At 38.4% G+C, this 16222-nt stretch overlaps 1 protein-coding gene across 4 annotated transcripts in view; it reads left to right on the forward strand.

Annotated features, from left to right (window-relative positions):
• Positions 1–16222, forward strand: part of dcun1d1 (DCN1, defective in cullin neddylation 1, domain containing 1 (S. cerevisiae)) — a 63087-nt gene that overhangs the window by 18905 nt on the left and 27960 nt on the right. For all 4 annotated transcript variants that reach the window (XR_007248667.2, XM_048542162.2, XM_048542161.2 and 1 more), the window contains exon 3: positions 15537–15705. Coding sequence is in view for 3 of the 4 variants with exons in the window: in XM_048542162.2 (XP_048398119.1) it covers positions 15537–15705 (169 nt within the window). In the remaining variant the exon portion in view is untranslated. The remainder of the gene's footprint in view (positions 1–15536; positions 15706–16222) is intronic.

Genomic DNA, 16222 nt, shown 5'->3' on the forward strand with positions numbered 1-16222 from the left:
ATTGTGTATGTTTGACCGAAATTCCATGGATACTAAAAATAGGCAAGGTAGTACAACTTTGAAAGCAAATTACTGCATGCATAGTATTCGTAACTGGCTAAAAAGACGTTGATGTTGAAGAGTGGTAACTTAAGTTTATCCCGTAAGCAGAAGCTCCAGCTGTAAATCATTCATCTTGTGAGCAGAATTCCCAATCTTTGTTTTCCTAATATGTAAACATAATAGTAATCATTATATCTTGAAGCACAAAAATGTTCTTGCAGAACTCAACAGGGTTAATGCATGAAAGTTTTTTTCCCAGGTTGGAGAAACATCTGGAACCGGGGCATTGTCTCAGTATAAGATTTAGACCATTTAAGATGATTGCAAGGTTTTCTTTTAAATTTTGAGATGGTGAATCTTTGGAATTCTTTACGTCAAAGGGCATTGACGGCTTAGTCAATGAGTCAATTCAAGAAGGAATTGATATCTTTCTAGATAATAAAGATATCCAGAGATAAGAGAATAGAGGTGGAAGATCAGTCATGATCTAGTTGCATTGAGGAGCTTAATGACTGCCCCTGTCTGTCTTTCCTATGTTCCTAATAGCTTCTGCTGAATAGGCATACAATTTCAAATAACACAAAAATAAATGTTTGCATATTTTTCATTGTGCAAGCTGTCTATTCAGAAGTGTGGGCTACAATCTACTCCCTGGAACAGCCACGGAAGCTCACCTTTCCCCTCATAATCTGGTAAAAATTCTTAAAAGAAAAGCCATCCCTGATGTGCACTTTACAAATAACAAGAAACCATTTATTTATTTAATCCTAACAATGAACAAGTTAACAGAATTACTAACAAACTGACAATTCCCCCTTATATTACTAACTACTTTCTAACTGGTCTAAATTCTACTGGAATACTGTTTAAATAAACACAAGTCCCACTTAATAACCCAATTAATAAGAGAACAATGAATTATCAATCTCTCCGAGTTCACACAGATAGACAATCTTCTAGAATATTCTGTCATCTCTGCTCTCTTCACAAACGCTTTACTTCTGCTAATTCTGCTGTCTTGGAAGTTTTATTTCTATAATTTCTTCAATGAGGACTTTGAGCTAAAATACTGTGGTGCCTTCGATTAATTAGATGGGATTTCTCTGAGAGCTGAATGGTGCTAACTCTGGCAGGAGGTGGATGGCTTTTCCCAATTTTCCAAATGCCCTCATATTATATACCTGTAATGACATAATAAATTCTTGCAATATGATCAGCTTAAAGTTGTCAATGCCATCCGGTTTAAATTCAGTTGGCTTTCTGTATCTAGGTACTTGATTTAAATTAATTGGCCAAATTCAACATTGTTGCCGTAGTAAAAATGCTGTTTGGCTGTTCAATACAAAATGTTTCTGTTTGGGCACTCTCTGTGCACCTGCACTTAAAAACTTTGAAGCAAGGACAAAGTACGAGCTCTTAAAGGGATCATGGCACAATCATTTTTACCAACAAATTCTAACTTCATGCCTTCAAATTCATGAATACTCTATCCAACTTTGTAGTGGGATCCAGAAAGCAAAATTTCTTCCCTGCTACTCTGTCTCCATCATCATGGTATCGTGACTTGAACTGTGATGTGGCTTGATAGACAACTTGTCATGAATGATCGGTCAGTCAGGAGTGTATTCTATAATTTTGAGTTGCAAAATTTATTTTCTTTCCTTCCCTGCAAAGACGATCCTACAGTGTGTTGTACTATTTTTAGGGCACCTTTTGCAGTCTCCCTCTCTATCTTGGCTGAGTAGATGTTATCCTGAAAAAGACTGCTGAGTCACATGCTGTGCCCAATTAGAATGTTGCATTTTGCTGTCGTCCTATTCCAGCATATTAAAGTAAACATGATAGATTTACGGATAATTACGGACAATTTACGGAGATTCATATTTCCTGTCACATTTCATGTAAAAAAAAATGCATTTTAACCAGCATTTATCTCTCATTTTGATCAAAATGGCTGAGCCCACTTTAAACAAAATTTGAGTTTTCACTTTCACATTTGTTGTTGTTTGTATTCTCTCAAATTTCTACCACTCAAAACATTAGAAATTTTACTTTTTCAAAATGTCAGTATTTGTTGGCATAGTTGTAGGTTTTGTTTTCTGTACTTCTATTTCTCTTCTGTAATTTTTCCCCCCATTTCCTTTCATAAAGACAGTAACCAGAAATCTGGAACTCGGCAAACAGCATTAGTTGGTCATGGTACAAAATAAATCTGTAACCCAGTTTGAATTACTTATTGTGAGAACACTAGGAACCACTGAATATTCAAAATTTACTTTGCTCGTTGTTTTATGTTTATTTCTAGCCACAAGGTACTAAAATTAATTAATAGGAATGTATTTTGGGAAACTATTTCGTGCATTGTGCTAGTCCCACTCCCTTGTTTTTGTTTTGATCCATCGTCCTGCTATGTTTTCCTGTTCAAGTATTTATCCAACTTCATTTTGAAAGTTACTACTGAGTCTACTGTCATCACACTTTTAGGCAGTGAATTTTAGTTTATTATTTGGTGTAAATATAAATTCAGTTCATCACTCCTGGTTGCTTTGCCAGTTATGCTAATTGGCTAATGACCCGCCTACCAGCGGTAAAGGATAGTTTGATTTATTATCAAAAGTCCTCAACATTTTAAACAACTGTTAAGCATTCCCTCTATCTTCTCCTGCTCCAAGGAAGAAAATATCAGATTCTGCAGACTCCTCACATACTGAAGACCCTAAACCATGGTTTAATTCTGTTCTCTGCATTCCCCTCAAGGCTTCAATGGCCTTCCTAAAGTGGTGCCCATAATTAGAAGGAATGCTCTAGCTGGGATGTGACCAGTTATTTATAAAAGGTTGAACATAACTTTCTTGCATTTGTACTCTGTCTCTATTTATAAAGCATTTCCCAGATGATCTTTTAATAGCTTTATATACACAGCCTGACACCACCCGGAGTACAGTAGCACAGCAGTTATGAAATTAGACTTTTGATTCAGAGGACTGGTGTCATGATTTAGAGATGACTTCAAATCAGCATCACAGCAACTGGGGCATTTAAGCTCAATGAATAAAATCTGGAATAAACGGCAAATATCAGTAATGATGACCGTGGAGCTACTTTTTCGTTATCGACAAAGAATCCTGTTCATTCATCTTCTTTTAGAGAAGACATCCTCCCATTCTTACCTGGTTTCATTTGTATAAGACTCTCTAATCACACTTGAATAACTCTTAATTGATATTCCCAGTGACAACCAGCTATCTCAAATTAATTTTTACAAGTGTGTATGTAAAGCATCGGGTCTCTATTCCCATTTTATAATCGTAACACTTGGTATACGTTGTCGTTCCCCATTCTTCCTTCCAAATAGCAACTATTACATGTTCATAAGTGATATAATCTCTGTCGTATTTACTACTTTTTACCAGTGCAAAATGACTTCCTTCGTCCTGGCAGTTAATAAGGGCGTGGACATGTTCGTGCTCATTTTCCAAAATACCCTAGATTCAGGGAAGGTTCCTACAGACTTGAAAGTATCAAAGTACGAATCCCATTTTCATGAAAGTAAGGAGGCAGGAAACTATTGGCCAGCCAGCTTGACATTGGTTGCGTAGAAGGTGTTTGACTGGATCATTAGAGGTTGTGTAGCCATGCACTTAGAAAGTTTCAAGGTAATCAGGAAGAGGCAACGTAGTTTCCTGAAATGGAAATCGTACTTAATTTATTAATGTGCTTTAAAAGGTGAGGTCCTGTGGATAAAGTGGATATTGTAGACACAATGTACTTGGATTTTTGGAAGGTGTCTTATAAGGTGTTGCAGGGGGTATTAGAATGGGTGGGAGTTTGGCTGGCAGAAAACAGGGTATGCATAAATGGATTCTTGTCTGATCGGCAGGATGTGACTCATTGAGCTCCACAGGGATTTGGCCTGAGGCCCCAGTTTGTTCCAATTTGAATGATAGAATCAAAAACACGGTGTCTAAATTTGCAAAAGGCACCTAGATTGGTAGAAAAGTATATAATATAGAAGACGTGATATTGCAGGTGGTTGTAGATATGACAAAAATACTATAATTTGAGAAAATGTGAAATTGTTCACTTCGGCAGGAAGAATGAAAAAGCAGCATATTACTTTAACTGAGAATGAATGCAGAAATCTGAGGTCCAGAGCAATTTTGGTGAGCTAGTTACACAGTCACAAAAAATCTAGTATGGAGACTATCATGAAGGCTAATGGAGTGCTATGCTTTACTATTGAAAGCAAATCAACAAAAATGTAAGCATGTTATTACATCAGTTATGTATTGGTTAAATATTATATAGGGCAAAGGTGAGATAACATCCCAAATGCTATATGCAGCTTTCTTCTTATTTAAGAAAGGGTCCAAGAGCATTGGAGGTAGTTCAAAGAGTGATTGTTAGATTGATACCCTGAATGAATGGGTGTCATATGAGGATTGTTTGTTAAACTGGGCTTGTTTCCATTGGAGTGTGAAAGTGAGAGGTGATTTAATTGAAATGTACAAGATCATGGGCAGTCTTGACAAGATGGAAATAGAAAGGATGCTTTGCGTTGCAGGGAGTGCAGCACTATGGAGTCCTCTTATATGGTTTGCCCTTTAGGTCATGGGTGAGTTTATTTCTGAGGCTTGTGCATCTTGGGAACACTGCTTCAAGTGTTGGAGGTGGCGTCTTTAAATATTTTTAAGGCAACAGTGCTTAGATTCTTGTCAGCAAATGAATCAAAGGCTTTTGGCGAGAAATGGAAGTTTGGCATTCAAAAGATAAACCATAATTGTATTGAATGGTAGAACAAGCTTTTGTGGTCAAATGACCTACTACATATCCAAGTTTGTGTCTTCTGAAGGGATCTTTGTGGCAGTGGCAGATTCAGTGGATTAAATTCGACAAACTCAATTTTATCATTGATTTTAATCAGAATGGAGTTGTGATATTTAATTGTTCAGCTGTTCTTATGAAGGAAATTAGAGTGCCACCAAAGGTCTTATGAAATTATAAAGTGGTATAAATAGCTATTGCAGTTGGCTTGTTATCTCATAGGATTTCTGTGCTGTAAATTGGGCCTTGTTAGTATGTCTTTTTCATGGCACAGATCTCCTGGAAATTCTAAATTTGATCTCTTGCAGGCTGTGATCACCCTCCAATACTCTGTTCAAAGATTGAAAGGGTTTTGCAGGGTGTATTGACGACTGAAGGAGATTAGTATCCCAATAGGTTGACCTGCTAACTGTATGGTGCTTAACTGTAAAGCTACTTGTTCATGTACTGGTGACAACCAAATAACTGTGATACCGTTTTGTGGATTGAGTATGCAGTTCAAAGTGTAATCACATTTCTTTGTGAATAAAAATATATATGTAGATTTTCTTTTTGAAAGTCAAATGCTTAGTTATAATTGCATGGCTGAATTTTAACATCTAGTCCTCAGCTGTCCATCTGCGTCAGGGTAACGCACTGCTGAGGTCACCAAACTTTTTTTCTTCAAGTTTAAGAAATTATTTAGCAATGCTTCTGATTGAACATTGGCACCCAAATCGAAACAACATATCCATACAATTATTTTGAGGTAGTAATTTCCAGCCTGGCTTATTTGTTACTTACTGCTAAATTCTGTTTATTTTAACTGTACTTCGAGCTTGAAACCAAATATACTGTTGATTGCAGTATTTTAATTGAAAATAAAATTATTTAGAATGGTAAGTATAATTGTGCTTATCCTGAAATTTATCTCCAAAACATTGTCTAAACTGTGTATGCCTATCATATGCAAATAAATTTATATGAATATTCAATAATTTTTAAAAATCCAATGATGTTTAATTTTAACAATACTTCAACTGTTACGCTGTTGAGTTAACTGAAAATATTACATCAATGGCGTTTTCCTCACTTTCACTCTTCGTAGATTACAAAAAGTAGATAATTGTACTGAGTTCCTATTCCAACCAAAGCCTAATCCCTACTTGACAAAGATGCATACCAGTATCCAGAATATCATGTTCTAGATTCCTTGTTTTAAATGTCTTCTTTCTGAATACAGTCGTCACAAATACAAACCTCTCAAATGCCCAGCTGACAATGTCTTTGAATGTTATACATTTCCTGTTGTTTCTTTACTTAAAAAAAACAGTAAATGCACATATCATTGTTTCGGTAAACCCAATAATCCATTCTGTTTCTCCTTTGAAGTTTGGCTTTTACGTGCAAAAACAAAAATAAACTCAGCAGGTCTGGCAGCATATGGTTCTGATGAAAAGTCATTGGACCTGAAACGTTAACTTTACTTTCATCTTTACAGATGCTGCCAGATCAGCTGAGTTTCTCTGGCAATTTCTGCTTTTGTTTCTGACTTTCCAGCATTCACAGTTCTTTGTTGTATTTTGGTCAGAAGTTGCATGACACCACATTATAGTCCAACAGATTTACTTGAATCACCAGGTTTTGGAGTGCTGCTCCTTTATCGGGTGAAGTGTTGGAAAGCACACAGTGCAAGAGTTTATAAGCAGACAGGCCAAAACGTTGTACAGATGGTGTGAGTGGAGTGCTGACAGGCTAAAGGACAAGTCTTTGCAGGTGATCAGAATTGTCAGGCAGTGTGAGTAAAGTGTCAGCAGCTGAATAGCAAGTGAAGGGATGATCTATGATCTGATTAGTTGAGGAGGAGAGTTAATTACAAAATATTAAAAATAAGATGGTACTGAAGACAAACCAAATGGCTGGAATAACATGATAAGTCTTAGAGTTATATGCCAAGGTTCTAACCAAAGTAATAAGTAGTCCAAAATTGTACAAATTAATTAAGGTAGAGAGATCATAACAAGTTACCAAGGTGATGGTGTCAAAGCATAACAGTTAGGAACACCACATATCTTGCACATGGCAGGTACTCACGTGACTCAACCAGTGCTATCTACCTCATATGCTGCAAGCAAGGATGCCCTTGGCAAGACCATGCAGATGCTATGACAACAGATAAATGGTCACCGTGCAACAATCGCTAGACAGGAAAGTTCTGTCCTAATCAGGGAACACGTAACAGTCAAGGACGTTCAGCCTCTGATCATAGGGTAAGCATCCTCCAAGGCGGCCTTCAAGAACCCACCAACAGAGTCACCGAGCAGACACCGATAGCCAAGTTCCGTGCCCATGAAGATGACCGCATCGTGATCTTGGGTTCATGTCACACTACATGTAACCCCACTATACTCCACTCACACCATTTGCATTATATATTGATCTCTTTGCATAGAAATTTTGTGCCTGTGTGAATCCCTCCACTTCACCTGACGAAAGAGCAGCACTCCAAAAGCTTGTGATTTCAAATAAACCTGTTGGAGTATAACCTGGTGTTGTGACTTCTGACCTTGTCCACCTCAGCCCAATACCTGCACCTCCACATCATAGGTTTATTTTGGGTTTTAAACACCTACCTATGCTTTGTTTAAAAAAAAACCTAAAATTAAAAAAAAACTAGTCGTCATTTTTGAAAGAATTAATTAGGACCTGAAGCTGAGTGAGCTATTTTTTAAACTTGCGCATTCATTTCACCAGGTCACTGATGAACTAAATTCTCTTTCTGTAAGGCCATAAGACATAGGAGTGGAAGTAAGGCCATTTGGCCCATCAAGTCCACTCCGCCATTTAAATCATGGCTGATGGGCATTTCAGCTCCACTTCCCTGCGCTCTCCCTGTAGCCCTTGATTCCTTGTGAGATCAAGAATTTATCGATCTCTGCCTTGAAGGCATCTAATGTCCCAGCCTTCGCTGCACTCCGTGGCAATGAATTCCACAAGCCAACCGCACTCTGGCTGAAGAAATGCCGTCTCATTTCAGTTTTAAATTTACCCCCTCTAATTCTAAGGCTGTGCCCATGGGCCCTAGTCTCCCCGCCTAATGGAAACAACTTTGCAGCGTCCACCCTTTCTAAGCCATATGTTATCTTGTAAGTTTCTATTAGATCTCCCCTCAACCTTCTAAACTCTAATGAATACAATCCCAGGATCCTTAGCCGTTCATCATACGTTAAACCTACCATTCTAGGGATCATCCGTGTGAATCTCCGCTGGATACGCTCCAGGGCCAGTATGTCCTTCCTGAGGTGTGGGGCCCAAAATTGGACACAGTATTCTAAATGGGTCCTAACTAGAGCTTTATAAAATCTCAGAAGCACATCACTGCTTTTATATTCCAAACCTCTTGAGATAAACGACAACATGACATTTGCTTTCTTAATCACGGACTCTACCTGCAAGTTAACTTTAGAGAATCCTGGACCAACACTCCCAGATCCCTTTGTACTTCTGCTTTACGAAATTTCTCACCGTTTAGAAAATAGCCCATGCCTGCATTCTTTTTTCCAAAGTGTAAAACCTCGCATTTGCTCACGTTGAATTTCATTAGCCATTTCCTGGACAACTCTCCTAAACTGTCTAAATCTTTCTGCAGCCCCCCCACCTCCTCAGTACTACCTGCCTGTCCACCTAAATTCGTATCATCGGCAAGCTTCGCTAGAATGTCCCCAGTCCCTTCATCCAGATCATTAACGTATAAGGTGAACATCTGCGGCCGCAAAACTGAACCCTGTGGGACACCACTCGTCACCGGTAGCCATTCCGAGAGAGAGCCTCTTTTATCCCAACTCTCTGCCTTCTGTCAGATAGCCAATCCCCAATCCAAGCCAGTAGCTCACCTCAAACACCATGGGCCCTCACCTTGCTCAGCAGCCTCCCGTGAGGCACCTTATCAAAGGCCTTTTGGAGGTCTAGATAGATAACGTCCACTGGGTTTCCCTAGTCTAACCTACTTGTTACCTCTTCAAAGAATTCTAACAAGTTTGTCAGGCACGACCTCCCCTTACTAAATCCATGCTGACTTGTTCTAATCTGACCCTGCACTTACAGGAATTTAGAAACCTCACCCTTAACAATGGATTCTAGAATTTTACCAACAATCGAGGTTAGGCTAATCGGCCTATAATTTTCTACCTTTTGCCTTGATCCTCTCTTAAGCAAGGGGGTTACAACAGCAATTTTTCAGTCATCTGGGACCTTCCCAGACTCCAGTGACTTTTGAAAGATCACAACCAAAGCCTCCGCTATTTCCTCTGCCACCTCCCTCGGAACTCTAGGATGTAGCCCATCGGGGCCAGGCGATTTATCAATTTTTAGACCTTTTAGCTTTTCTAGCACTTTCTCTTTTGTAATGCCTACCATACTCATCTCTGTCCCCTGACTCTCAGAAGTGAATATTACAAATGTTTACTCCTTTTCACTAACTTGCAATGGATTTCACAGATATCAGTGGGCCACTTTGGAAAGTACTTTGCGTCAGTCTTGACAGTGGAAGACATGAGTAGTATGCCAACAATTAGGGAGAGTCAGGGGACAGAGTTCAGAAAAGGAGAAGAAAAATCTGTGTGACGGTGTGCACAATTGCAACATGTAACCTATTAGATAACACAGGTTGGAGCTGGAGGAACACAGCAGGCCAGGCAGCATTCGAGGAGCAGAAAAGCTGACGTTTTGGGTCAGGACCCTTCTTCAGAAATTTCTGAAGATTCATATTTTTCTGAAGAAGGGTCCCGACCTGAAACATTAGCTTTCCTGCTTCTCTGATGCTGCCTGGCCTGCTGTGTTCCTCCAGCTTCACACAGTGTTATCTCTGACTTCAGCATCTGCAATTCTTACTATGTCTGAAACATGTAACCTGTTGCATAAAGAAAAAAACTTGCGATTATATAATGCCTTTCGTGGTATTGGGATATTCCGAAGTGCTCACAGCTAATAAAGCACTTTTGACATGTCAGTTACTGTTATAATGTAGGAAATGTAGCAGCCAATTTTGGGCTAGTGGCAACAGGCACTGTTAAGCTAATAGTGAACTGTTAAACTGAACTGTTACAGGGTGTTAGTTATGTTTTTTTTCTCTATTTCTGAATCCCCTTTTATGAGCTTTGCTTGAAGTCTGCCTTCTGGGTTATAGGTATATAGCTTGCTTTCAGCTTGCCAACAATTTTGTTGTGTTGCTAGCTGCTTTGGTCTAGCTCCAAATTATTGTTCCCTCTAAGTATCCATCTCAGTAACATTTATGTCAAAAAAACAAAGTTTAAAGACTTGTATTGAAAGACTATTTTGTGTTATTCTAATTTCCATGCCATTTTGCAGGGTTTTACCTGAGTTTAGTTTTTGCTGTTGATCCATTTTAGTGGAGCAAAACAGGAAAATGTTTCATTTGTTTAAGGTGTAATATAACTTGAAGGTTATAAAAGGGTCTAGGCCCAAAACGTCAACTTTTGTGCTCCTAAGATGCTGCTTGGCCTGCTGTGTTCATCCAGCTCCACACTTTGTTATCTTGCATTCTCCAGCATCTGCAGTTCCCATTATCTTTGAGAGAAAGATGTGACAGATTCTGTATCATTGTGATATCCATTAGATTTTATTGAGGCTGGCGTATTTGTAAGTGTTATGGTAACTACTGAGCAATTCAAATAAGAACTGGCATCAGCAATTAAAAATTCTTAGCATGGAGCCTTTTAGTATTCATGCTATTTTATATTCAGAAAGGTGCAAATTTAAACTGACATAAAAAACGCAAGACCACAAGTAAACAAACTACAGTAAGAGTTTATGGGCATTTATTCTGGCATGAAATTCCCATCAAAACCTTTTGGTTCTTATTTTAAGAAACACTAAATTACTTCTGGATGTTGTTTAGACTGTCACACCATCAATTGTGATTCTTGATAAATAGTAATCCATTTTCATTTTAAATGTCAGTTGGTTCAGAATTTTATATTTTCCCAGAGAACTGGCTACATTTGTCTGTCACGCTTGGTGTTGTGATGGCATTAAAGTATGGCTTTATGCTCACTGTTGAAGTTAAACAGATTCCTTATTTCAATTTTCCTTTCATTTTATTGATGTATGTCTTCTCAACTGAAATTGAGATGCCATTTTGTTCATGGTTTGTGATCATCCTTTTCTAAAACAGTGCATCTTATACATATAGGAACATAGGACTTGGGAACAGGAGTAAACTATTTGGTTTTTAAACCCTGCTGTACCTGTAAGATTTTGAGTTTCACATTATTTTAATTTTAAGGCTTAAGTTTGTTATGATTATTGGTGTTTTTAATCATCCTGTCCAAACATGCTAGGTTGTCCACAGAATAGTGGTCCATAAATTTGTAGATCTGTTTAAATTGAATGCGGCTCTTCCATGCGAGAGCCTGCATCTTACTTGAACATAGAATAGAACATTTGAATCCCTACAGTGTGGAAACAGGTTATTCAGCCCAATGGGTCCACACCCACCCTCCGAAGAGCATCTCACACAGACCCATCCCCCTACCTATCCCTGTAACTCTACCTATTCCTGTAAACGTGCATTTCCCATGGCTAACCCGTCTAGCCTACTCAGATGGGCTGTTTAGCTTGGCCAGTCCACCTAACTTGCACATCTTTGTGGAAGGAAACTGGAGCACCTGACGGAAACCCACGTAGACATGGCGAGAATGTGCAAACTCTACACAGACAGATGCCCGAGGGTGGAAATGAACCCAATGTGAGGCATCAGTGCTAACTACTGAGCCACCATGTCGTTCCATGCCTTTGTCTTGCTTGGTTGTTTCAAAAAATATTTAACTGCTAATATTCTATCTTCCAAGCAAAGCGTTGCTTATGTTGATACCAACCTCAATTGAAAACTCCAAACTATTCAATGTCAAAATTATGAATTAGTGCCTAAAGATGTAGTGTGTTAGAATCAATCTCGAAACCATTACCATTCATTCGGAATGTTTAATTTTTATACATGCGATTGTTTAGAAAATGAGTCTTCAGAGCGTACCATTTAAATGGGAAAGAGATCTAGTGCATTGTTAGATGCATAGAAAAAGTCAATACTGATCAGTGTACAGAAATGTAGTGTAGGGATATAACCTCAACAGATAGTATGGCAAGAAAGAACAAAAGTAATTAATTGCAGTTAAAAGGCTGCTGAAGGAAGAGTAATCACAGAAAATGTACACACAAGTTGGCAGACAAATTCAGAACATTTGAGTTTGTTCTAGGGTTTACGGTTGTTATTTTTCCAGCTTTGTTTACATTGCATCCCCAAATTCTGCGTGGGTACTGAAGAAATTAAATTTGTGTCTTTATTGGGAATTCTTTGGCATTCTTTGTTTATTTCTATCTGGACTCAAAATAAGTTTAAGGATTGGTGAGAAACCAGATTCCTTACACACTGCGGTATAAATCGTGTAATTTATTTATAAATAATTAATAACATTTATTTTAGGGTTTGTATTTTGAGAAAGTAGCACGTGGGTTTTGCTCTTGGTTTTGCCTCTGAGGGAGTTTAATGATTAACTTGTCAGTGTTTCTGGAACCATGGTTTTGTTTTCAAACCAATGTGAAAGAGTTCCTGGTGTACCAATGGGAATTCGTTTGCATTGGGAGAAGTGTATAACCTGGCAAAACATTAATCTCCGAAAAACATTAGTCTCCCTCCATTCCGCAAGAGAGCGACCACTAGGGAAAGGATTTTGGATCTGAAATTGAAAATAATGGCTTCAAACTTAAAAATAGTTAATTGGAAGTAATTAATGTTAATCCAGAAGGTGATGTTAAAACAATTGTTTTTGGATTAGAGTCAGCAGTTAACTTTTTTCTTGCCTGGGGGGAGAAGCCCGTAGCTTGAAGTTTATAAAAGAGTCCTGGTTTAAGTTGGAAGCAAGAATACACTTCTTCCGGAACAAGGAGTCAGTTCAGAAAAGTTAGTAATAGATTACCTCAATGTAAAAGTTTTTAGTTTGAAAGGTCCAGGTCAAAGGTGTTTGGTTAGATCCATGAAAGGGTTGTTTGAAGCTGAGAAAGCCAAAGTTCAGTTGCATAACGACTCAAGGAAGAAGCTAGCAGACTCTCAAGATCAGGAATTGAACGTACCAATTAAGCCAAACCTTTAAATATGATAGAGCAAGGAATTGTTTCTGGTGTTTTAATACTCTAAAGGCATACTGTTAGGATGGTTGGTATATCATATTTTACAGTGTTTCTCCATCTCTCTTTGGGTAATCTGTAGATAAAATTTGGCTCATTTTATTTTATCTTCATTTCTTTTGAGCAATAGCTTTTATATTGATGTTCAAATTATATCTGTAGCATTGTGTTCATGTTTCATCGAAAGAGTATCTCATTTTGAAAAAGTGTCAGATTTTAGAATCATAGAATCCCTACAGTGTGGAAACACGCTCTTTGGCCCGAGTCCACACCAAACCTTACAGCATCCCACACAGACCCATCACCCTATAACCCACCTAATCTACATATCCCTGAACACTACGGGCAGTTTAACATGGCCAGTCCACCTAGCCTGAACATCTTTGGATTATGGGAGGAAACCGGAGCGCCCGGAGGAAACCCACACAGATACAGGGAGAATGCGCAAACTCCACACAGACAGTCGCCCGAGGGTGGAATCGAACCCAGGTTTCTGGTGCTGTGAGGCTGCAGTGTTAACCACTGAGCCACTATGCTGTCCTGTGTGAGATCTGACTTGTTCGGCTGTGATATCGCGTGGGATCATAACTGCACTCTGCATAATTGGACCCTACAAAGAAAACCTTTTCTAAGATGTACAAGGAAACTGTGAGTGTGCTTGCAAATGTGTCAAGTTTAACTTCAAATTTGGAATGCTGTCATGGAGCTGATTTCAATCTGTTTAATGCTTATTTGGCATTTTACATTTAGTCTCTCTCCATTCTAAGAAAGCGTGATTTAGGAACTAGGGAAAGGAATTTGGACTGGAACTGAAAATAATATCTTCAAACTTAATTGGAAGAGATTTATGTTCATCCAGAAGGTGATGTTAAAACAGTTGATCACATCTCAATGTCAGGGATTTTAAGCAATGGGTTCAAGGAAAAGGAGAGGGACTCAGAGGTTTAGGACAGAGTTGGAGAGTTTGGGGTCTGGGTAAAAGAAGGTATAACCAAATGTATTTGGAAAAAGTGTTTGTAAGGTGTTAGAGAGACAAACTACTGCCCTAATCTGTGACCCACCACTTTTCTTTGTTTCAGCCTCAGTCTTCTACCAGTCAGCACACAACCCTGGTGTCATCTTTGACTTACTCCCGCACATATATGCCATCCGTGTAAGATTGCCCTTTTGGACTTCAGTAACATCACTAACTTCACCCCATCTTTGTTCATTTGCTTTGGAAACCCCCTCACCTTGTCTTTATTACCTCTGGACAGGAGTTTTCCACTCTTGCACTGTATGGACAGCAGTCTTTCAAGAAAGCAGCCCACCTCTACCTTCTTGAGCGCAATTGGAGATGGGCAATAAATGTTGGTCTAATCAATGATTCCCAAATTTCATGAATAAATAAATGTAAAAATTGCACTTCTGGCTGGTCTTCCACATTCCCCTCTAAACTTGACATTGCCCAAAACTGTTGCCTGCCCTGAGTAATGCTCGTTAACATACACTGATCCACTGTTGAGCATTGTCTTGATTTTGAATTCCTTGTTCTTGTTTTCAAGTTATTCCATGGCATCACCCCTCCCTAGCTACAATCTCCTCCAGCCTTACAACCCTTGTATCTATGCATCTGTTTTTGGCCTCCAGCGCATTCAGTTTTAATCACTGCATGGTTGGTGACAATGCCTTCTGTAGCCTTGGCCCTTATTCTGTAGTTCCTTCTATACCTCAGACTTTTTTTTTTGCTATCTCCTTAAACTTACTGTTTTTTGCACAACCTTTTGACTGTTTGATCTAATATCTCCTCCTGTGGCTGGCTGTCCCATTTTGTTTCATCTTAAATTTGATTTGACTTATTATTGTCACATGTACATAGGTATAGTGAAAAATTTTGTTTTGCATGCAGTACAGGCAGATAATAACGTACAAAGATCATGGGGTGATTGAACAGAGTGAGGAATACAAAGTTACAGCTGCAAAGAAGATGAACCGACTTAGAATGTTAGGTTTAAAAGTGCAGAACTATTGTGTGAAATGTGAGAATAAGATCCATCATAGAGAGCTAGCATAGCATTGCCTTGTGTCGGCACCACCTTGAATCATGCTCCTACAGAGCAATTGAGGTCATTTTATTACTTTTAAGGCACAATGTAAATAGGAGTCCTATAAATGCAAATCACTTGTTTTGGCATTAGAGGCTAGAATGTTGGCTAGATTACTGGGAGACTAAATTCTTCTTGTATACCAGCAAAGCACTTTTAAAGTTCACTCCAATCCCACAACTGGCGGACAGCTCCTTAATTTGACATCTCATTTGAAGGAAGGTGTTGCAAAATTTGAGTATTCCTAATGACACACCGATATGCCAGCCTACATTGAGTTCTAAGTGTAGCTTGAATTCTCAAACTTCAGTCTCAATTGTATGTGTGCATTTAACAGTTGTGCAGACACCTTCTTGAAGCTTTAGCATTTTCTGAGTTAACGTTTTTACTTTTCTTCACTTTTAGATCCGCAAGATGAGAACAAAATAGGAATAGACGGTATTCAACAGTTCTGCGATGATTTAGGATTGGATCCAGCTAGTATCAGCGTACTGGTTGTGGCATGGAAATTTCGAGCAGCCACACAATGTGAATTCTCAAAACAAGAATTCATAGACGGTATGACAGAATTAGGGTAAGTAAAATGTAAGTCTATATGTCCGAAGTTAGAAATTCACGTTTGATAAACTTCTGATTATTTTTCGCTGTGAAATTCATGTTCCAGTATTTTGGATTTTAGTAACTATTTTGTATTATTAGTTTTAAAAAATTAATTCTATAGATCCAAATCTTGGACTTCCTCATAGTGAAGTACACCAAAAAGCCACAAAATTGAAACTATACAGTCAAGAGGTAGTCACTTGTATTGCCATTTTGTTTCAGACAGGATTTGGTAACATTTTATGCTTGTACAGTAATTGTAGTTGCTGCGGAAGCGCTGTACAGTGAATGGCTGTTTAAATTGCTCATATCCTGTTTGGTATGGGGTTACTTCAAGCACTTGCATTAGTTCCCTGTTTTGTGATCTCTGTCTTTTGATTTTAGCAAAGTTTCTGTTTGTTGTGAATACAGAATTCTTGTTAGTACCTCTTCTTGGAAAATTGATCAGCTGTATCTCTTGTCTTAAAATGATCATTTTATTTTATTAATAT

Source organism: Stegostoma tigrinum, chromosome 14 (assembly GCF_030684315.1).
Source record: "Stegostoma tigrinum isolate sSteTig4 chromosome 14, sSteTig4.hap1, whole genome shotgun sequence".
NCBI lineage: Eukaryota > Metazoa > Chordata > Chondrichthyes > Orectolobiformes > Stegostomatidae > Stegostoma > Stegostoma tigrinum.